This window comes from Fukomys damarensis, unplaced genomic scaffold (assembly GCF_012274545.1).
Source record: "Fukomys damarensis isolate Sample0158 unplaced genomic scaffold, DMR_v1.0_HiC HiC_scaffold_39, whole genome shotgun sequence".
Lineage (NCBI taxonomy): Eukaryota > Metazoa > Chordata > Mammalia > Rodentia > Bathyergidae > Fukomys > Fukomys damarensis.
In genome coordinates, this window is record NW_022900951.1 from 17855804 (window position 1) to 17879861 (window position 24058).

The 24058-nt window shown below is 39.5% G+C and overlaps 1 protein-coding gene across 1 annotated transcript in view; it reads left to right on the forward strand.

Annotated features, from left to right (window-relative positions):
- The first annotated feature begins 8175 nt into the window (after positions 1-8175).
- The window catches only part of Phex (phosphate regulating endopeptidase homolog X-linked), a 200041-nt gene continuing 184158 nt past the window's right edge, over positions 8176-24058 (forward strand). Inside the window, exons 1-3 of the mRNA XM_010607134.3 lie at positions 8176-9291; positions 13877-13945; positions 20140-20301. Of these exons, the coding sequence (XP_010605436.1) occupies positions 9174-9291; positions 13877-13945; positions 20140-20301 (349 nt within the window). The 5' untranslated portion in view covers positions 8176-9173. The remainder of the gene's footprint in view (positions 9292-13876; positions 13946-20139; positions 20302-24058) is intronic.

Below are 24058 nucleotides of genomic sequence, written 5' to 3' on the forward strand. Positions count from 1 at the left end.
CAACTATTATATTATGTCAAATGAGGTCTTTTAGAATTGGAAATTTTCTGGGATTAGCTCAGTGGTTCTGCTGCCACTGCCTGCCTCACAAGCCCAAGGGCCCGAGTTCAATCCCCAGTACCAAAAAAAAAAAAAAAAAGGAAAATTTCGAATGCTTTACAAAATTGAAAATAATTGGTAAAAATTTGAAAAATCTTCCTTAGTTTCCTTCTCCTGTTTGTAGATGATGCCTTATTTTATGTTCATCTTTTCACCCCACTGAGTATTCTGTTGGCTAAAAGTTCTTATGGAAGGTGTGTATACACAGTGTTAGCCCTTGCATGTGTGTGCAATATGCACAAGTCCACATGGGCCTTAGTGGTATGTGTGTTACTATTTGTGGGTATGAGCTATAGTCCAGTTTGATAGGTGGTCTTTTAGTGGGGCAAAGGAATATAGAGTAAAACGACCTAATTTTAAAACATTAGTATAAAATTTATTTGATGGACTTAATATGTAAAAAATAACAGTCTTAACATGTTATACTGTCTACAGATTTTTTTAAGTTTAAATTTTTAAAAAACTTTTTTTCCAGATTGTTTTTTTGTTTGTTTGTTTTGGCCGTTGGGATAGCAAGTTTGATATTTTTGCATAACTTATTTGGGGACTCATGTACCTTATTAGACAATCATGATCTTTCCTCTTTTCCTCATATATGCAAGTAGTCTTTCACATGTTTCATGACTATTAAGAAGTGCTAGACTGTAGATACCTTATCCAGCCATCTGAAACAAAAATTAAAAACTAAAAGTTAAAAAAAAAAAAGTTCTAGAGGAGACGGATATGTTTTGATTTTATAAATACCAGGCTGAGTACGCAAGAGAGCACTTGTTGTTAAGAAATCCAAAGATAAGTGTTAAGGACAATCTGTTAGAGCTGTGGACAACATTGTGTGACCACTATCTTGAAAGAAATTATTTTCTTTTTGTCCTTGGCCATGACCATAATTTAAGGAAATCATCGTTTCTCTGTGTTCTTTTCTCTTCATCCTAGCTAAAAAGAAAAAATCACGTTCTGAACCTAGCCTTTTCAGACTGACTTCTGTAATCTAATTGGGATTTCACTTGCATTCATCCTTTAACATTAAGTTCATTCCCTGTCAGATCCCAAAGTATATAGATGTCCCAGTTGTGGTCCCAACTTTCAAATGGTTTAAAGGATAAATGAAACAGACAGGTGTATGCTCACACCTGACTGTCCTTATTAACAATGGAACACAACTAGCTAAGGCTGGAGGCTAACCAGTGGCTACAGTAAAGAGGAAAAGGATCAGAGGTGACATTTTTAAAAAATTGTAAAACCCCACATTTTCTCCCTGATTTTATCTCTCCTTTACCTTTCCATGCTTTCTTCTTACCTTGTTCCTTCCCTCCTCTTTATCTATAGTGATACCTCCACAGACATAAATGCCCTAAATAAAAATAAATAGGAAACACTGACAAGTATATGGGTGACAAAACATGAAATATTAAGAAGCACAGCAATAACAATGTCTACCATTCAAGCACCATTTTAAGCCCTTCATCTTATAACACCTCTATTGTAGACAGAACATTAACTGTCCCTTTGTAAGGTGAGAAAATTGGTTTGTGAGAGAACAATTTTCGTAAGGTCCTATAGCAGTGAATAGCAGTGCCCAAAATCCAACCCAGAGAGTTTTCCTCCAGATACCATGTCCTTTAACTGTTGTCACCATTAAACTCTCCTGCTTAGCAGCATGGCAAAATACATCAATGGGAATGGAACAGCTAGGAATTAAAGGGGTAAAAAGGCAACTATGGCTGTTGGTGTTCAGTGGGGAATGAAGAGACTTTTAGGTATTTCAAACAGTGCATTTAATGTAGGCATTTGGTTCCAAAGGTAGGGAAGAGCAAAAGGAGCAAGGGAGATATAGTTACTCAGAGTTCAGTAACTACAGAAGGCTACTTACTGTGCAGAAGGCTTGAGCTGAGAATGGAAGAAAGGTGATCTAAAGCCCAGAGGTTTCAGTGCTAAAGCTGCTGCTGCTAAGTGGGGCTCCAGGAGTCATGGTCTTGCCCTTGCTAGTAGAGGCTCTGGTCATCTGCAGCTTTATGTCTCTACCTCTGTCAGATTTGCTGCACATATCATAAGAGCCCCACTTGCTTACTGGAGGTAACATAGAAGACCCAGGTGGAATAAACAAAAATGAAATGAGGCTTCTATATTCCTCCTATTGTCTAATCTCCCATCAATGCCTCCCGCTAACAATCTAACAGGAATGCAGCTGGCGAAGGCAGCCTAGGAATGTAGTTTTGTGGGCATACAGCTGCCTACCACATATTGGATACACTAGACAGAGTGGGGCTGAGAGCCAAAGCATATCCTACATGCTCATGCTCAGTGTTGCCCAAGGAAATGTGGCTACAGGGAGGAAAAATTCATTTCATAGATTACAAATGAATTTAAGATGTACCACAATACTGCGTACCATAAAGAAAGCAAAGTGCTGTGAAATTATGCCATACCACCAGTCATGAAGTATACCTTACTTTTTAGAGATGTTAAAGCTTGAACGAAAGTCTCTCTAAAAATTGATGAGATATTAATACGATGAGGGTAAATGCCCTCAATTTATATGTGATCTAATGGGGGCAACTTTCTACAAAGAGACTATTGTAATGCATGATAGTTTATCTTGTGACCTTGATAAGAAGGTCCTGGGAAATTTTTTCTAAAGAGACAAAATTTGAGCTGAATCTTCAAAGGTGAATCTGAGTTTCCCGAGGAAATGGCTTTCCAGGCAAAAGGAGAAATCTTTCTTACGGGCACAAAGGCTGGGTGAAGCCTAATGAATCTAGGAATGTAAAGGGGTTTTAGAAGGCTTGGTGTATTGCATGAGCCTGGAGGACTGCATGGTTGGGTCATGCAGCAGTTCCTTGTGAAGCAGTTTGACATTTTCCCTAAAAGCTGACAGTAGCCATTAAAGTGTTTAAAGTACCATCAAAAGTTTATTTGAAATTTGAGTCAGGACTGCAGTTCAGTTGGTTCCTACTGATAGCTGCTGTCTGATACTGAGATACCTCCTTCCTAGCTATTGCTAGCTGCCTCTTTGGCTCCTTGCTTTCTTATCCTCCTCAGTCCCTCCCCTGGGACCCTCCAGATCTAACAAATAAGAAGTACCCAGCACAGTAGGGCCATTGAAATGTTCCTAGTGTGTTAGTGAGCTTTCCATTATTATAACAATGCCTGAGTTAAATCAACTTAAAAGGAGAAAAGTTTATTTCAGCCCACAGTTTCAGGGTTTTCAGTCTATGATCAATTTGCCCTGTCACTTTGTGCCTGTAGTAAGGCAGGACATCATGGTGGAGAAACACTGTGAAATCATTCACCTCATAGTTGGGACTCAAAAAAAGACAGGAAGAGACCAGGCTCCCACAATCCCCTTCAAGGTCAAGTCCCTCAACCTGGAGACTTCTCAGTAAGCCCCGCCTCTCAAAGGTCCCACCACCTCCCAGTAGTACTATGGACTGAAACCAAGCCTTTAAAACATGTCCCATGAGGTACACTTAAACCAGAGCATCTGATCAGTGCCATGTCATACTGGTTGTCAAGTGTTTTGGACATTATCACTGGTTTTATTACATCGGTTTAATGTTTATTTTAGTTGGTTCTTCGGTGCATTTTGCCACACTGTAAAGAGATTGAGTGGCTGCTCTAAGCTAACAGTTCCCAAAATGTAGTCTCCAGATCAGCATCATCAGCATCATCAGAAACTAAGACTGGGGCCCGGCAATCTATGTTTTAACAAGCCCTCTGGGAGATTCTGGTATCCATTCAAGTTTGAGAACCACTTCTTTGAGCCTCTTGCCTCCATAAACATCTGAGTGGTCCTTATTGAACAATTAGCCATTTATTAATGCAAGGCACAAACACTTCTATAGGTTATTAGCCTAGCTGAGGGATTAGAGTGGGTCTGATACAGCAAGTAAGCACTATTTGGGTGAATAGTTATTATATTTTAAAAAGTTATGCAGTGGAATGTTCTGAAAAGATATAGTTTTAGAACCTTTAATTGTAGTTTTGATTTTTTATATTTTATAATGTTTGATATCTTGGGGCTTCACAGACCCAGGGAGGAGTGATCTCTCCTAGGTTAGCTATTTCTTTGAGATAGTAAATGAATTTGATACCTTTGCTATGCAAACTATTCTATATTTTTTTGTTTACTTTTTTGAGACAAGGTCTGGCTGTGTAGTTTGGGCTGGCCTTGAACTCACTATGTAGTCCAGGCTGGCCTTGAACTTGCAGCAATGCACCTGCTTCAGCCTTCCAAGTGTTGGGATCACAGGTGTGGGCCACCTCGGCAGGCTTGGCTGCCTTCTTTTACCTCCTTTACCTTTTGCTTTCAGTCTCCCCTGGGCAAGGTACCAGAGCACTGTAGACCATCCTTAAAGAGCAGAGCCCACTAAAATCATTCAGACTACCCACCCTACACCTGCTCCGATGACCATTTCTTCCCTTGAATATGACAAGGCTTTTGCCTGTGGTTTTCCCTCATTCCTTCTGCCTGCTGACCACCTTGGTACATTTCCATGTGTCCCTCTGTGGTATGGTGTGATCCCTCCTCTTGGAAACTATAATAAACTCTTCTTTGAAAGGATCTCTCCATGTATGTCATCTTATCATACCGTATTAAAACAAATCCCAAGTACATTTCAAAACAGAAAACAGTTGAATCTCAATAGTGCTTTGTCATTTACCTATCATATGACCTTGGGACTGTTAATTATTCTTAGCTGGCTTTAGGGTCCTTATCTGTAGAACAGGGCAAAAGATGTCTGTATTGCAGGCCAACAATAAGGGCTGATGATAATACATACAAAGTGAATAAACACTATAAAAAGAGCTGTATGGCCAAGTGGAAAGAGCATGGAATAAAATCCCCGTTTGATTAAAAAATGAACAATTAGAATACATGGATAGATGACGTTCCAGATTTATCTTTTTTTTTGAGACAGGGTCTCACTGTGTGGCCCAAGCTGGCCTTGAACTTGTGGTGATCCTCCTGCCTTAGCCTCCCAAGGGCTAGGATTACAGGTGTGCATCACTAAGCCTGGCTATATAGCCTTAATGTTCAATGACCAGCAGCAGCAAATCTGAAGGTATTTCACACATGGCTGTTTTTTTGTCCTTGAACTGAGAAACCTTTTGTCTCCATATTAAGTGATGGCTACTGTCCCTGTTAAGGAAATACAACCAGATAATTAGTCTTGTAAACAAGAGAATTAAAGGAAGCATAGTTTATCACCTTTCCTCTGCTCAAGTGACATTTTGACGTGCTACATCTACCTTCACTAATTACCTGATAAGCAAATTTACCAAGTAACATAGGAAAGAAACCATTTTGGCCTTAAGAGAAACACAGCTCTATGACCTCCAGCAAATCACTTAATAGTTCCAAACTTCAGTTTCCTTATCTATAAAAAAAGATAAGAAGATCTACCTAAGATGTTTGTAAAAGACCAGACACATTGTAAATAATGTGCTTCATTAGTGAAAGGCCTGGGATTTGAACCCCACTAATATGAAGGGCCTGGCCAACAAAGAAGCTCCTCCACAACCCCTATATTTTTGGCCTTTCATTGGTTTAGCTCTTCCCTGCCTCTCTTACCCTTCTTCCCTTCTCTTTCCAGTGGCTGAAAGAAAACATTTTTCAGGATTTGAAGATTTCCTTTTTTCACACTGAAATTGTGGCCCACATGAGATTTTGCTGCTTGAAACAGAAGATCCTGCACACCCAAGTAATGACCAGATGCACCCATGTCTGGCACAGAGACTTGGCTTCAGCTGCCATCCTTGCCACCTGTCAGTTTAGGCTGAATTTGGTGGATTCAGTTATGTCAGGACAAATAACCTTACTTGTGAGTCCTCCAGAAAGAGTGATAAATGTCGAGGCAAGCCACGCCTTGAGGTGGGGTTTGCCCCTTCGGGAAGTCTTCCCTTCCCTGAAACTTCTGCCTGTTCTTGCAGGTCTTTCTGCTGAACATCATCCCAAAAAATCCACCACTCAAGTTTCTGTTTCTCTGGATGCTTACTGCCTATGTGGCCAGACATGTGCACTTTGGTAGGCTCCGTGGCCTGGTTCCTATGGGTTTCACAGATTTTCGTTCTGGAGTCCAGTTGACCAGGCCAGAATCTCTGGCATGGCATCCTGTTTTCTCCTTCCAAGGCTTTGCACAGGGTCAGCTACCTCAGACATTCACAAGAAGCTTCTACTCATTTACTGATTGATTCTTGTTAAGGCTCAGGCTGGGCCTGTGTGTTCTTAATAGAAGCGAGTGGGTGCAGAGCAGATGTACTTTTCAGAGTGTTTTTTCAGTTAACTTATTTTCACAGTTCTGGAGAAGTTGTAAAGTGTTTTTTTTTTTTCTTTTTTTGACAAGTCCCATTTTTCTCCCCAGAATAATGACTTTTTACTCTTAAACACTAAATAATATGTGTAGTTTTAATATTTACAGTTCAGGCAAAGATGCATTCAACAATGGTTTTTATTCCAAGAATAGCAAATAAAGCAATTTTGAGTTGCAGTTCAGTGTGGGTGTACATTTTGCTTTGTGTCTGTGTGCCATGTAGTTGAAGTGAAATAATATCTTTTAATTCTCACTGGTAAACTTTTTCTGTGAGGAGCCAGTTCCTTGAGAACTGAGTAGTAAGAGAAAGGTCTCACCTGGGGAGAGACAAATTCCTTATCGGCTTAACTCATTGCACCTACTGTTGTAAGAACGTCTTTGCTCATCTCACCATCCTAATCAATGTAAACTCATCAGCATAAGATCCTCATGGTCCTACGATCACCACCACCCTCCCAGACATCTGATACTTCCTCCAATTACAAGATCCTGGTCAATTTAGGATTATCGCCATCCTCTGCGTCATCTGTTACTCTCCATGAATTTGATAGTGGAAAGCTCAGGGTGCCTTCGTCTTTGCCTCCCAGAGCAGCATTGATCAGACCCAGAACCCAACCTCCTCTCTAAGTCTCATTTCCTGTCTTTATTCTTTAACTTGCCTTGTACGTTGTGCTGTCATGGCTCATAGACCAGGACCCACTGTAGGGGTTCTGGTAATGTCCCCTTTTCCTGTTCTCTATGTAGCCTAGGGTGGCCTTGAACTTGTGGCGATCAACTTCCCAAGTGATGGGACCACAGGTGTGTTCCCCCATGCCTAGCAGGCACTGGTGTCTGAGGTTCCTAAGCTGCTTTTTTTTTTTTTAAAGGCAGGATCTTGCTGTGTAGTCCGGGCTGGCCTTGAACTCACTGTGGAGCTGAGGCTTGCCTCAGACTGATGGCAGTCCTCCTGCCTCAGCCTCCTGAGTGCTAGGATAACAAGTGTGTGCCACCACATTGGGCTTTTTCTTTCCTAAGCTACTTTTTAAGGGCAACTGTCTAGGGCCTCCTTGGATGATTTCATTGCTCTTATTTCCCTCTTTACTGTGATGGGCCAGAAACTGTTGTTATTATGGCTGTGGTACTGAATGTGACAGACATGGTCCTTGACCTTATGAAGCTCACAATCTAAGATGTATTATTGGGTCAAGGCAAACATTCCTGGGGGAATCCCATGCTAAGGGCCAAAGCCCTGCTAGGATGTGTTATTGATTAACAGCAACAAAATAACAACAGCCAGTGAACACAGAAGAGCTACAACACATTATGATGTCATAACTCAGACAAAGCCTTATGCTTTGCTGACTGGGATAACTTGAAATAAGCAGAAAGTAGGGTGGAATGTATTACAGAAGAATCCTGAAAGATTGGGAGACTCTCATGCTATGGGCTTCAGGATGACCATAGCCTGCTAGAAAGGACGCATGTTTGTGTTACACTGAGTCCATCAGCACCTGCTGAGCCTTGGTGCAACTCCCAAAGCCATGTGCATAGGTTTTGTTCTCCTGCTTTCTAGATGTAGCTGAACCCCCCACTCTCACAATCTATGGCCTCCAGAAAATCACGAACAGGGAGGTAGTAATTGCGAATTAATGGTATCTGTATTATTGGGTAATATAATCTTATCATTTCAGTAACCTTGCAGTTAACCTTCCCCATGAGGAAAACAGATTTTCATAACTGAAACTTATAATCAGAGAAATCAAAGACCCAGTCATTAATCAGTCTTTCCTATTAAACTAAATGCCTTTGAATTCATCCTGGGGAATCTGCTGAAATAGCCACTTTCTAGAGATGCAAAAACCTACTATCCAGTGGCTGCCACAGGGGAATGAGAGGACAAAATACAAGGGTGCAGTTTTGATCAAAACATGCAGGGAAAAATCCTTCTCCATATCTTTCATGATTGCTAATAAGCTTAATTCATATACTTAACTGTCTTTTGTACAATTCTTAGCACCACAAAGAGGAAGTGCTTTTTCTTCCTTAAAAAAGTTCAATCCAAACCATCAGCCTCTGTAGGTTGTCTTAATTGCTACTTTGCACTGCACTGGACTGTGACTCTGATTTTTGGCACATGCTATCATACACAAAGTTCCTAAAATAAAATGCTCCAGGATATCCTAGGAGCTGTTAGAAGGCTTTAAAAAGGGACTCACACACTGAAAGAATATATTTGATGGAGACAATTCAGGCAAGCAGCATGATTATTGCAGCAAAATTACATGATTAACTGAGATCTTGAAGTGGGTTGGGCGAGTCCTTGCCACCTAACTTATCATGGTTGGGGGGAGGTAATGAGAATCCAGTTTTGATAAAGACAATTGTTTTCTCCTCCCCAAGTGACTATACATTTAAATAGCTAAAACATCTGTTCAGCAACATAGTAAAACATGTATACTCGGAACGCTTGAGAGAAGAGCCTGCCAAACAATCGGTTGAGAGGGACTTTGCTGAGGGAGAGCACCAAGATAAAGCAACCGCTGTTTGTTTTGTCTAGTCAGGGGAAAAGCCAAGGCAACCAATATTTTGAGTTTGTTTTATTTCATTTGTGAAGGATTATTTGAGAAAGGTGGCAAGGGGAGGTTTCCTGACAGGAATTTCTTAAGCTGTCCATTGGTAGGATAGCAAGAGAGCCTTGGATGTCAACACCTAACGAACTCTTGGGACCAGCTACCAAACCACAAAAAGTGACTTTCTTCCCGAGTGCTCTTTCCAGCCCTTCTGATGGAAGCAGAATCAGGAAGCAGCATGGAGACTGGAAAGGGGACCAAGAGATGCACTCGCATTGCCCTGGTTGTGTTCATTGTTGGCATCCTGGTGCTAGGCACGATCCTCTTTCTAGGTAAGTGGAGCATTAGAGACCAGGGGGACTGGATATGTGCTTAGGTGTTTCCTTGTGCTTTGTTTCAGCAAACCTTGTCATAATGCAGGTGTCTGTATGGCTGTTTGCTTGTGTTTGTAGGTGGTGCATCCTCGGTTTTTGTCAAATATGCAAATGAGAAAGGCAGCTTTTCTTTACTACCAAATGTATAATCCAGATGGCAAAGTAGGTATGAAGAAGTTTTGACTGGCTCCTGGATCCGGTTGTACTGAGTAAAAAAAAATTCATGTATTATGTTTCACAAATTGAGCGCTTATGAATTCATAGGGAGAAACTTTCGTTTGTTTTGTGAGGAAAGACTTTACAAAGAGATCAAAACCATGCCAGAATTTCTTTTCATTTGGCTTTTGTTGATGTTTGCCTGAATGAATCACAAAATTTAATTCATGAAGTACAAATCTGTCCTTTAAAATGCACTTTCAATGGTTTTCTTCAAGTCCTTTCTATTCCAGTGTCTCTAATGGGATACAATGCTAACTCTGCCTTCCTAATAGATTTAAAAATGAATAGGGAGGAAAACGGGTTTTTCTCCAGAGATTTGAAAGGTATTGTGATACGGTTTTTTTAATGACGCAAGGTGAGAATTATGTCCCTAGAGGGTCTATTGATGTTAAGAGTGTATTCCTGTGAAAAAGAATCAAATATCTTGGAAGGCAGTGAAGGATTCCCTTAAATTTTAGGCTTTTGGAACCCTTGATTATTACCCTTTTTCTCACACAGCCCATAATATTTCATTAGTTTGAAAGTTACTTGGGAATAAGCCTTTTGCTTAGGAGATTGTAGGTGCACTTTGAAATGCAGCAGGCCTGGAAAAATTCCTTGGCATATACAGGATGCAAGAGGCCATGTTTATTTTGGCAGGGACAAACCAGTAATTAAACTTTAAAAGAGTTAGGGTTGTGTGGTTGAGAACTCTGCTAAAATGAGCAAACCATCTTTCCATGTTTTCTGTGGCTGAAGATTTAGGAAATTAGATGAATTTACTGCTTTCTTGTGAAGCTAAACCTCCTACTCCTGCAACTGAATCTATGGCTTTTTAAAACTGTTGTGAGATATTTTTTCCTCAAAACTTGGGGTTTAGAGACATGTCCCCTCCTGGAATTCAAAACTGGAGGAGAAAATCTATGGGCATGCCAAGGGGCTACATACATACTATGTGGGAAGTGACTACAAGGTTAGGTCTTGTAAACACTTCCAGATTTAAAAATTTAAATGATTATCATGCATATAAAAGTATGCACTCTTTTAAATGATATTATTTCTGCTTAAATCTTTTTCCACATTGCATGTTAATAATCCTTACATTCTGAAGTCATAGCATATTCGTGAAAAGATTCTTCATGGCAACAACTTTTGTTCTTAGAGAGAAAATCATTCTTTGGCAGTAGTGATAAACTGTTTATTTGCAGTGCTGTGGATTGAACCCAGGGCTTTGCACATGCTAGGCAAGTGTTCTACCACTGAGCTACATCTCATCCCTGTATTACAATTTAACTGGGCATTGCTTCAGCAGACCACCTCCATTTGGATGTTTTGTACATTTGGGGACCTTTAATTTTGGTAAAATTTTTCAGCACTACTTCACACTAACCCCTTTCCCACCCTCTTTTTACTGCCTGTCCTTTATGCCCTGTTACCCAGCTGAACTCTGCAGCTAGCAAAGTCTTTATCTGATCTCCAGGGATCGTTCAGGCAATGCTTTTTTATGACAGTATTCTAGTTAGGGCCATCTTTTTAAGGTGCTTTCTGGTTGTTTATTGTGGCATGTTTTTCTGACACCAAGTTTAAGTTCAATCATATGTCTGCAATTTCTAGCATTCTTTTTTATCTCTGAAGCTCTGGGATAATTTCTCTTCTAAACCTTAGTGCTTCTATAGTAAGAGTTATTGCCACTGGCCTTGGGGTGGTGTCAAAGAACATAGAGCACTGGAATTGAAGAGGTTAGATATGACTACATTCCTAGAAGCAGTTTATTTGTAAGTGTCTGTTCTCCTCTGTCCCTTCCTCTTCTTTCTCACAATCTGTTTCTCAGATGCAGTGGTCAGTAGACTATTTCTGTGAAGATCAGATAGTAAATACTCTTGACTCCGTGGTGAGCAATATAGTCTCTGCTTCAGTACTCAGCTCTGTTCTAGCACAAAAACAGCCACAGGCAATATGTACACAAATAGGCACGGCTGGGTTCCAGGAGGATTTGATTTCTGGACAGTGAAATTTGAATTTCATGTGCTTTTTAAGTACTAAAAATGTCAAGGCAAGGCGATTCACAGAAATAAGCAGGCACTGGATTGATTTGGCCTGATATCCCTTCTGTATGGTCATTTTCATACTCTTGACCTTGGATGATTTCACTGTATTCTGAGGGCATTTATACTCATTACAGAGAAATAAAAAGGAGAAGTCGCTGTTAAAAAGTTTTAAGAGCTCCTAATCAGTAAAAAGTAACATTTAAATTTTTATCTTAAAATATTTTTTATTGTTTCTGTTTTATTCATTTATACCTGCACCTCATTGGGGCTTGTTGATCCTTATTTATTTTCAAGATCTTAAGATACCTCACACCCATGGATAAAATGTTCTTCCTTGAGGGGTTGAATTTGTCTCTGTCTTAGTTAATTAAATTAAAAATCATCTTTCTGCTCCTTTCAGATAAAGATAACTGCTTTTTGCTTTGATTCCTTAGAGACTTTGTGTCAAGAATTATTTTTTATGAAAGGAATAAGTATTTAACTGTTTTCTTAACCTTTTTTTTGTTGTTAAAAAAAATAAGACTAGCGGTAAGAAGGTCATTGTCCAGAATAATAAAAATATCATCATTATGTATAATAAAGTACATACCTTTTTCTACTATAAAAATAACACATTCTCACTTAGGAACATTTGGTAAACATGCAAAAGTAAAGTGAAGGGGAAAACTCCCTCCATTGTTCTACCTTTCAGGCATATCGGAATATTCTATGCAAATCTTTATTCTGCTCATATGTTTTACCTGACTTTTGAAAAAAATCAAAACACACTTTTATGCTAAGGAACTTCTTTTCTTAATAATAGGCCTGAAATAGTCTGTAGGTAGTTTTCTTAAATCTATAATGCAGCACAGGTAAAAAGGCTGTTTGGAGGATGGCGGCAGAGAAAAGAACAAAGCAAAATCAGGCTACTCTTAGAATGTGGGGTGATAAATAATGAAACATGTCACACTGGCCGGTGATGTGCAGTCTGCTATCTCTAGCAGAAACATAAACGCCACTGAGCTTTCCGATTGTGTTTCTCTGTTGAGGGTGGCACTAAAGGCCTCTGTGCCCACTCACCCTCCATGGCTTATCTCCTCACAAGCCACAGCCACATCTTAAAATGACTTCTTATTTCTGCTCACAGAGAAAAGCAGTGATGAATTCTTCAAAACTTCCCCAACTACCAAAGAAATGATATCTAATAGTTTTGAAATCTTTAACTAGCATCTGTTAATGCCCAGGTGCTACCTAGAGTTCACAAATAGGGTGTCCTTCTCTATTTCTGCAGAACTTCATTTGGGTAATTTCGCTAGGCAGATGAGAACATGAAGACATTGGTGAAAAGAAAAAGTTGTTTTGATTGTGTGGAGTTTGGTTTGTTTGTTGTTTGTTCTTTGTGGTGTTAAGGATTAAAACCGGGGCAAGACCTGGTTGTGTGTGTGTGTGTGTGTACGCGTGCGCGTGTGTGTGTGTGTGTGTGTGTGTAATGAGGGGAGAAGTAGCTGGAAGTTTAGTCCTCAAAGCTACATATGTCTGGTAGCTAGGCTGGGCTTCAGGGGAGGAGGGTATCTGGGACCCTAGGCAGGCAGACAATAAGCATTGCCAGATGATTGAGTTACACATTGTATATTTTTACCTCCTCCCTCTTTTGGTCATATCTATATGGAATTTAGATAAGATCCAGAACTCTACCACACACGCTGGCTTTCTCCTTCCACTCTGGATTTGCTCCAAATGACATAGTTTAAAAACTTCAATTTTTCCATCTCTAAGTGGGTGACATATAAAGAGTGGAAACATGAGACTTACACCTCAGATAATCGGAGATGGCAGACACTTGAGAGATCATCTAGCCCAACACATCGGCGTCAACTGCAGGGTGATGAAACACAGATGGCCAGCTGAGGGTGTAACTCAGTGGCAGAGCCTGTTTAGCATTGGTAAAGTCCTGGGTTCAGCCTGCAGCACCCCTCCCCCCAAAAAAAACTCAAACTCACACATGGCTGCCTCTGCTCCTGCATTTCGGAGTCAGAAGGTCTGGAGTAAGGCTAAAAATGTGCATCTCTAACAAGCTCCCAGGTGCTGACTAGACTCCCAGCAGCCCTGGTCTAGCTGTACCCACTTGTCTTATGAGAGAACTGAGTTTTAGAACAACCAAGAGTCTTATCAAGGCTACTAGCCAGCTGGTTTTTGTGGACTATGTTAATGCCGACAAAGATGAACTGATATCAAATGTCTTACATATTTGTTTGATGATGATTTACCCGATGGTGGTCTGCTGCAAGTTGGTCATTTATTTTTATCTGTTTTTTCAGTGAGTCAAGGTTTCTTAAGTTTCCAAGCTAAACAGGAGTACTGCCTGAAGCCAGAATGCATCGAAGCTGGTAAGTCTGTTTTCGACCCTGTGTCAAGTTATAATTATGATACCTTGGAGAGTGGAAGGAAAACAGGTGGTATTTTTAGTATTCTGTTTGCTTGAGGTTTACCAAGTATGAAATGCAACTTTGAAGAAATTTTAAGTCTACTTTCAAGTTTCAGTGTGAAGTAGTGGAACTTAGATTTCCTATTTTATTTTTCCTTGCAAAAACAAAACAAAACAAAACAAAAAATCAAAAACAGCTATGTCGTATTTCAAGCCTCCTGATAAGGAACTCAGGAAGGGGCTTGAAAGGTTGTATGGCCTCTCTGAAGACCCACAGGCAGAGACCATTGGCTTCTTATGGCACTATGTCTCTTAAGGCCTCTTATGGCTGGCTGTTTATCTTACATGGTCTTTGCGTATCTTCTGGTGAGTTGGTCTGACCTGCTTTCCTCTAAGCTGAGGTCCTTTGTTAGGGATGTCTCTCGGAATCCTTTGGGTCCTCCTCCCCTTCCCCCTCCTCCTTCTCATCATCATTGTTTTTATTTCTATTCCACTTTTTAAGTCCACTTCTCTTGAGGTGACCAGGCCATGGATCAGTGGGTGCACCAAAGTGAAATTTCACACTTGAAGTTGCCTCAGGTTTCTTACAGCTATTAGATCCCGCCCTACCCCATAAATCAGTGTTAGGGCCTGGATTTACAGAGCTGGATTCTAACACCCATACTCATTCAAGTAGGCAGGAACCCCAGTACAGTTTCCAAATGGAAGATCATAGGACAAGTTATGCATATGTCTTTAAGAGAGCAGTGAATGAATTAATCAAGTATTTATGCATGCCAGGCACTAGTTAGGGATTGGGATATATCAATATATCAAAGATAGGGGAAGAAAAACAATAACATAAAAGGCAGTCAGTGCACAAAAAGAATGTTAGTTAATGGTACATGCTATGCAGAAAACTAAAGTATTAAAACAGAATAATGGGATAGCAAGTGACAGGATGGCTTGATTGAAAAGTCTGAAGTCTTGAAGAGGACCTTGAATGATGAGAAGCAAGCTGCTGTGTGAAGACTGCAGCAAAAGCTTTCCAGGGAGGGCAGAAGTCCCATAATGGAACCAGTTTGGGGATGGGTGGAGCTTGCTGGGTAAAGGACACAGTAAAGGTGATGGAGGACATTGGGTGGCACATGTGCTGAAAATTTGGGTTTTTATTGAGTGTGTTCAAGAGCCCCTGAAGGGTTTTTTTTCAAAGTATATCTTATGAGTACTTAAAAGATCTTTCAGTGGAAAACAAGATTATTGGAATTCTTCTGTGTGGAGAAGTAGTGGAGGGTGCAAGAGTGGAAGAAGGGTGCTGAGAAAGGAGGTTATTGCAGTAGACCAAATGAGAGAGAGCAGATACTGCCTTAAATTCAAAAGACGGGTGATGTAGGAGGTTTAGGAGCTAGAGCCTTGCTGAAGCTGCTGAAGGATTTAATTTGGGCTGTGAGGAAAAGCAGAGACTCAAAGGTGGTGCTTAGATGTTGGGTGGTGGCGTTATTGAGATGGAGACACTTAGGTGAAAGAGCTTGTAAATTCTGAGGACTTATTCAGTCTTAATGGATTAGGTTCTTATGTTACCAAAGATTTTCCCCATTCATAAGTAGTCAATATATTTTTTGATGAGGCAATGTGTTGAGGGACACTATCTCATAAAACCTCTATAAGTCTGTGTTCTCACCAGTCGTACAGATGAGGGTATGTGGGCTACTAGAGGCTAAATATCTTACTCAAGGTCACATTCTGAATCAGTGACAGAGCTGAGATTCAAGTCCACGATTGGCTCCTTACCATGTTTGTCTTGGTACCATGGTACCATGCTAAGTCCTTTGTTCTTTTTCCATAATACCAGGGTAACCAGAATCTAGTGACTAAACCATTTCAACCATGTGACATCTGGAATGATGATTCTTTTTCTTCTGGAGTGGTGTGAAAACTTGGAGGCCCTTTCCTTTTCCTGGTTTGAGCAGTTGACCTGGAGCCTTTTCCAGTGAAGAGAGGATGTGATGGAGTAGGTGAGGGACCAAGTGGCACAATCAGTGACCAAGTTTAAATTTCATGTCACCTAATGCCTTTGCTATGGTAGGGTTCTTGCAGATATAAGAAATTGAAATTTTTGAGCTCATAAATCTTCAATTATGTTTAGACAACTTTTTGCAAGGAAGGTTACTTATTTCATATATTTTGTTTGTTAGAAATCATAGCAATGCCAGTCAAATGTGTAAGTCTGTAGACTGATTTTTGATGATGTCACCTTCTGCCAGCCAGCATGTTTTGCCTTGATGTTTCCCTTTTAGTCTTCGCATTGATGAATGGCTTTTTAATGTTGAAATATATTGATTCTGCTGTTTCCATAGTGGAAGGCTTGCCAAGGACACAGTCCTCTTTAATGCAAAATAAGCCTCAGTATGCCCAGGGGTCTGTGGAACAGCTGTTGAATACACATGGCAGGAGAATTCTGGCTAAACCAGGGCTTTACACAAGAGCTTAGGAGCAGCGGGGTGGGGTGGGGTGGGGTGCGTAGGCACAGGTGCACTTGTGGAAAATTCAGGAGATGGAAGAAAGTGTTTGATCACCTTCTGCCCCATTTCTTCTTTTCATTTTCCTTTCCTCCTCAGCTCCCTGTCCTCTCATGCTAATCTTGCTCTTGAAATTCAAGTTATAGAAAAAATGCAAGGAAATAAGGAAGTGGCATGCTAATCATAGTGGATAAGGGTAGATAGGAGAACTTGGGTTTGAAGAACCATCTAGCTACTTATAAGCCACAGGACCCTAAGCTAAATACATAACCATCCTAAATTGCATATTCACTGTCTGTAAAATGGGAATAACAGGTTTTTAATTTATTAGTTGTGAGAATCAAAAAATACAATGATAATAGTAATCCAAGTCCACAATGCCCAATATCAGAAAATATGGCAACTCCCAGTTGGCAAGGCCAAATCAATTTCTTTGATGGCAAAACCCTGTCTTGTGTGAGAGACTGTTTTAGAATTTATTGACCTCACTTAGGATTATGTGCATTTTTCCCCATAAAAATATGAATGTGCTTGCTTCAGGGGTCCACTCCAGACATTGTTGAAGTAGTATATCATCTGTGTTTATACATTATTTCTCTTCCAAAACCTGAAAGTCTAGCCTCAGGGTTTCAGGTAAGTGTTTATGGAATTATAGTAGCAAATAGCATACAGCAAATTTTTATGTTCCCAGATTTAGCTAAATACATACATATAGGACGTTCAGTTAAGTTTGAAATACAGATATACAGTGATGACAGCCTATTTTTGGTGTAAATGTATCTCATGCAGTATTTCATACATACTTATTCTACAGAGTAGTTTATTTTAAATTCAAATTTCACTGTGCAATCTATATCTTGTCTGTATTTATACAGCAACATGCTTACACTTTTATAAGCACTTCACATATATTTACTCATTTAATTTTCATAGTGATGCTAATATGGTGTTATTATTTTTATCCCCATTTTACAGATGAAAAAAACCAAGACACATAGAGGTTAAGCAGCCTGCCTTAGGTTATTCAGCTAGTGGATATTGTTGCTATTATTTCGAATCAAGTGGTCTGACTCTAAAGTTTGTGATCATGCTATGTTGCATGAAGAGGGCTTTGAATAAAGTTCCTGGCACAGAGGAGAAGCTTAATGTTTGTGATTTTATTTTTATATAAATAATAAGGCGTAAGCCCTAATAAAGTTTTTCCTTGAGCTCTGATTAAACCTAAAAACTCAGATTGGTATGTTTAGGATGCCTTCAGCTGCCCCACGTATACTAGCTGAAGACTGGCTAGCAATTGACCACATGTGCAGTGACTTGAGAGAGCCCACAGCCTGAGCTTTCACAGGTCTCCCTCATCATCATATTTCTTTTATTAAAACAAGACTTGCTTGGTTTTCTCCATGGAGCTGAGTAGGGGAAAAGGAGTTTTCATATCTTGACAGCTATGGTCCCCTTGCAATTTGAAGTCACAGTTCCCCTGCAGAAAGTGCAGCCCTGTGCCCAGCTGTGAATCGTGAATGATAAATTGTGAGACAGAGGGAAGCGTTTTCTCACTCAGCAGTCTCCTTTCCAAATTCAGCGTGAGTGACTATGCACCCCCACTTTTGTATTAGGGCTGGGGTCAGAGCTGACCTAGCAGTTTTCCTAGGTACCTGCAAGAAAACTGAGGAGATGGAGAGGTTGGGGGCAGGGGAAGTTCGGGAAGGAAGCCAGAAAGCAGTGAGTTTATGTGAGTAACAATGTGCATAAGGGCTCCCATGTGTGACTGTAAATACTGTGTGGGACTGAGATTTGTGTGATCCATGTCCCAGAGGTGTCACATAGCAGATTCATTCTGTGGCTGCACAGACTAACTATAAATACGAGCTGCAAGGAAGATTTTGTATGTCTTGGCAGGTTTGCATATTAAATAGTAAGGATAAAATGATAGCAGTGAGCAAAAACGTAGAGACAACTGAATTAGTTCTGAAAAATCAAAACATTAAGTCAATTTGAAATTTCACAAACTGTAAACCAAATTTTTGATAGTTGTTTATTTGGAGGAAGGGAGGTTGCAAAAAGTAGGGATTCTGAAGTCCTATAGAAATTCAGATGTTTGTATATTATTCACTTCAATCAGGATAAAAAGCTCTTGGAAATTTTCATAGAAAGTCTAGGCTAGAGAAATACCTTTTTTCAAGCCTGGAAGAGCCACTCATGTAACCAAACTATAAGATGTATATCTAAATTTATGCACATTTTACTTTGCGGGGGCAATTCTTATTTAGCTGAGAACTCATTGAGCTTTCATTACTTCAAACAGCAATATATTCTGGCATTAATTAAAGTATTTAAATTGCCCAGAATATCACCCTTCCAATGTCATTAAAATACTGGCTGCTTTTTTGTAATCACTTGGTGTAGATCTTTGTGCCATAGTGGTAGCCAGCAATTGTATGGCAATTGGAGTTCAATATTAGGAATCTTTGAACATTCTCATTTGGTAATGAAATATTTTCTTTTAAAGCTCACGGATATATATTTACATACAAATTTCCTACCTATGGACTACCTTCCTTATATATTTGTGTATAGACTTATGAAGGAAGGAAAATGGTAGATTAGTGTATTATATCTTTCTGTTAATTCATATGAATTCTCAATTCTGCCACTACACCTGGGGCTCTCATTTACAACACCCCACTTTAGTCCTCCTCTGGCTATGCCTCTCCCACAGTCAAGAAATCTGTGGGGCCAAGCTTGCAGCCCTATCCTGGAGCCCAGAATTCCCTGCCAAAGTCTCCAATCATGGCTTGTGTGAATGTCTTTTAAGGCTTCAGTCCTCTGAGAGCTGCACTGGATGTCAAAGGGCTCAAGAATCAAGTTGTTATGAAGTCACACTGTAAATAGATCTTTAAAATGTGTAGGTAGATGACATGTGGGCCTCTTCTTCAGTTACCCTTTGATGTGAAACAAACTACCCTACACCTTGGAGGTGAAACAAGAATAATGTAATATTTCTTCTTGTTCCATGGGTTTTACCGGATGGTTCTCTATACAGCTGCCTTCCTCTGGATGGTTGCTTGGGCTGGAAGGTCTGTGATGGCCTCAGTCACAGTCTGGCATTTAGTGTTGGCTTTGTTCTTTTCCATGTGGCCTCTTGTTCTCCAGGATACTTCTAAAAAGGCTGGTCTTGGGGCTCCATCTGAAGTGAGTTAACTGGGAAGAAGCAAGGCCTCTTAGGTCTAGCTTTGAAACTCACGAATAATCATTTCTGCTAATTTTGTTGCCAAAGCAAGTGACAAAGTTACTTCATATTCAAGGTAGAGGAAATGGGCCCTAGTAGCAGTCACTTTGCAGAAAGATGTGGGATAAAAGAGTCACACTTAAGTTTGTAAACAATCTACCACAATACTTCATTTATATTCTTGTCTCATAACCCACAGATGTTAGGAACAATCCTGAAAAACTAATAAAAATAACACCATCAAACTTTCACCCACTCAGGCTGAAGCACACTCATTTCGTATAGCAAAGTTGATTCAGAGAGTCATTTGAGGGGAAATGTAGAAGCCAAGGCTTGGGAACTGGTTGATGTGAAATTGTTGTTTAATTTGTAAAAGAACAGCACACAGTGTTCAGTGCTTGTCATTAATCCTATGATTTTCTTTTTAAATAGCTGCTGCCATATTGAGTAAAGTTAATCTGTCTGTGGATCCTTGTGATAATTTCTTCCGGTTCGCTTGTGATGGATGGATAAACAGTAATCCAATTCCGGAAGATATGCCAAGCTATGGGGTTTATCCTTGGCTGAGACACAATGTTGACCTCAAGTTGAAGGGTGAGTGTCTATAGGAGTTTGATGATGCACTTTACAGACACCAGTATTTGACAAGAAAAATATAGCGTGGGATTTAAAGTGTGACTACTCACTTTTTCACTGTACTAGATTCATTTCTAAGAATTTTTTTTGAATGGAAGCTTGAAAGTGCAGAATTCCATTCTGCCAGATCTCAACTGAAGTAGGTTATGTTCATATTTGATTAAGCAATAGTTAAGTTCTACTGCCAAAGGTTAAATAACATTTGATTGAGATTGGGAGCAAAGGAATAGTAAATGAAAATTATGTTGCATCAATAGACTTGTCTGCTGTTTTCAGGGTCGACTTCATTTCTTGCTTATGTGTCCTGGATTTTCATGGCTTACAAAATGTACTGAACACCTCATTGCCTTTTGACATCACTTTAGAGACCTCTGGATGACCTGTGGTTGTCATATTGTTCCTGTTAGCTTCTCATCTGGCTCCAGGGAGACTCACTTTTCTCCTGTTGCCTCCTCTAGCAGTGACAAGCTCACACTCACATACTCACATGTGTGTGCATACACACACACACTCACATGTGCTAGTCTTCTTGCCTGAAGAAGTTGGAAATGTCTGTTACTAGAACATATATTTGAATTGGATTTCATTTTTATGCTAAGTTTTGGAGAAAGCCACCTGAGGAAGGAAGTAGAGAGATTTCAAAGCCAGATAAGGTAATTGTTTTGAGAGAGTAAAAATAGTATGGCTTTACTCCCCTCTTTTTGACAACTGTGAGTTATGCCACGTAACTTGCATTCAGTTACACCTACAAAGAATTTTTGAGAAGTGATAAGAATTACAAAATTTCCTTCTTTCGCCTCTGCCTTTTCCCAAGATTTCAAGTACACGAAAATGAAATGTACATCCATTTATATGTATAGGACTTAATAACACATGAAGCTATTTGCAAAATAGTTACCCATTGTCACTTGTAAGGAAAAGCATAATTAAATTTCACAACTTGGAATAAATTGCGTGGACTTATATTTTCTATCAGAAGGCTCAAAGTTAGTTTTGTTAACTTATAAATGAGAATCTGAGAATTTCAAGGTATTCCTCTAACCTAACAAATGAGATCATAAATAAGACCTTGAACAGTGCATTTATAAACTAACATTTATTTTCCTCTAGGATATTGATTCATGTTGGTTCTTCATTTACCATTCTTGTCCATCTTCTGTTTTTCTTCTCTGGCTCTACTTCCTTGATAGAAAAATGTTCACACACAGCCATGCAAACAGGAACATCACATCATTGAAGAACAGGAAAAATACAGGATTTCCAGATAAATGCTCCCTTTTACATTTGTTATAGCCAAAGGATTTATAACCTCAGGACATGAGGTGGTTACAATAATTCAAAGAACTTTTTGGGGATAGCTTAATTTTAAAATTAAAATAAGTGTTGATGTGCTTTGTTTGAGGAGGGCGCTGTATATGGGGTCCTTCGAAATTCATAGAAATTAGAATAAATTGTTGGGAGTAGCACAGGGTTTTTGGTTTGTTTTCTGGTTTTATTTTAAAAGGAAAGCCTCATAATCCAATCACCTCCCCATATTCCCATCCAAGATCACACAAGATGGGGATATGGGGAGGTGATTGGATTATGAGGCTTTATAGCTGCCTTGCTGTTAGGAGGTAGGGTATGGTCTAGAGAGGTGGGGTCTGGGGGACATGGACCATAACTCCACAAACTGTGAGTCAAAATAAACCTCTCTTCCTTTAGTTTGTGGGTTTTGGGTATTGTGTCCCAGCAACTAGGAAAGTAAGATGCTGCTATTAATTTCATTTACTTCAAAATACTCCACCTTTCTTTGGACACACTTAGTCCATCTTTCTTGCTACTTCCTGAAGCAGTTCTGGAAGGCTTTTTTTTTTTTTTCTGAGACTGGGTCTTGCTATGTAGTTTAGGCTGGCCTCAGACTTGTGGCAATCCTCTTCCCTCAGCCTCCAGAGTGCTGGGACTACAGGTGTGTGCCACCATGCCTGGCTTGGAAGGCTTCTTTTATGAGTGTCTTTAGTCGTACTCTAGTGGCTGCCTCCATGTCCTGAATTGATTCAAAACATTTACCTTTCATGGTCACTTTGACACCGGGAAAGAATCAGAAGTTGTATGATGTGATCTGTTGAATAGGTGGGTGGGGACACACTCTGGTGCTTTTAGGAGCCCTCCGTCCCGTTGGATTTCATATGGTAGCAGTATTCACCGTAGTTTTGAGTGTATCTCATAAAGATACTCATTAAAGATGAGCTGCTTTGGGAAGTGTCAAGAACAATGGGTTATGGGTGTTTGAAGCAAGGGGGAGTATTTATTTGGAGGGGGATTAATGGCAATGTGTCTTTTGCTGCAATACTTTTTAAAAATTTAAACATTCACCCTCTACTTTGATCTCACCATATGTATGGTGTCTGATTAACTATTCTTTATTGTTTCTAGTTTGCAAAATGCTTGATTTCAAGAAAAACTTCTCTTCACTATTTATCAGGGACTCAGATGGAGTATCTTCTTAACTTCTTTAGATTTCCCCTTGTTGAACTAAGCTTCTAATTTTGAAATAAATCCTACCCAATAATGGTTTAAGACACTGCTAGAATTAAATAAGCTAATTTTTTGTTTCATACATTTATGTCTATGTTTATGACTCTTATTGGTCCATGAATTTTTGTGTGCTAAGTTTGTGAAATTTTATTGCCAAGACTGTACTGACCTTCTGAAACGAAGTGGCAGACTTCCTGTATATTTCTATGTTCTGGGAAAGACACAACTCAAGAAATTCCAAGTTGTTTTGTGACAAGCACTGTAAAGGACAGATTCACAAAGTGATCATAAGGCTCTTGCTTCAAGTGTTATGGAGAACAGGCCAGGTATAGTGACACACAGCTGAAATCTTGGCACTCTGGGAAGGTGAGGCAGGAGCATTTCAAGTTCAAGTTCAGCCTGGGCAACTTAGTGACTCAGCAAAACCCTTTCTCAAAATTAAAAAAAAAAAAGGGGGGCTAAAGTGTAACTCAGTGAGATGGCCCTTGGTTTAATCCCAAATATCAGGAAAGGAGGGAAGGTAGGCTTTTTAAATTGGTATCATCTTGTACCAGACATATATATTTGGAATCTAAAATATCTATTAGTTTTTGAAACTCTTTATTTTTGAGATAATTAAGCTTAGTACAATTGAACAGGTAGCACAAGGAACTCTTATATATCCTTTTTTTTTTTTTGGTACTGGGGATTGAACTTGGGACCTTAGGCTTGTGAGCCAGGCGGCAGAGCCACTGAGCTAAATCCCCGGCCCCCATATATCCTTTTTTATACAACTTCCCTATTTGGTACCATTTTGCCGGGTTTGCTTTATTATTCTCATTTATATATATATTGAAACTGCTAGTGTGTTACAAATGATTAGATTTTATTAAAGCCTGTAAATATATCTTTTCAAATATCCAGTGTACTTTTTTTAAAAAACATTGGATCTTTAAAATTCATTTTATATCCCTTTGTATGTTCTGTATTTATCTATGTGTATGTCTGTCTGCCTGTCCAACTGTCTGTCATTCCATCCAGGTCATACAAACTCATTACAGGCCAACTAAAGAAGAAAAGAAAAATCCTACAACCTAGTGATAAACTTTTAAAATGCAAATATGCATATAAATTCTGCTGTAGAAGTTATATATATAAACTGTATATCTCAAAAGGAATCATATTTTATTTTTATAATCCTCTCTCTCTCTCTCTCTCT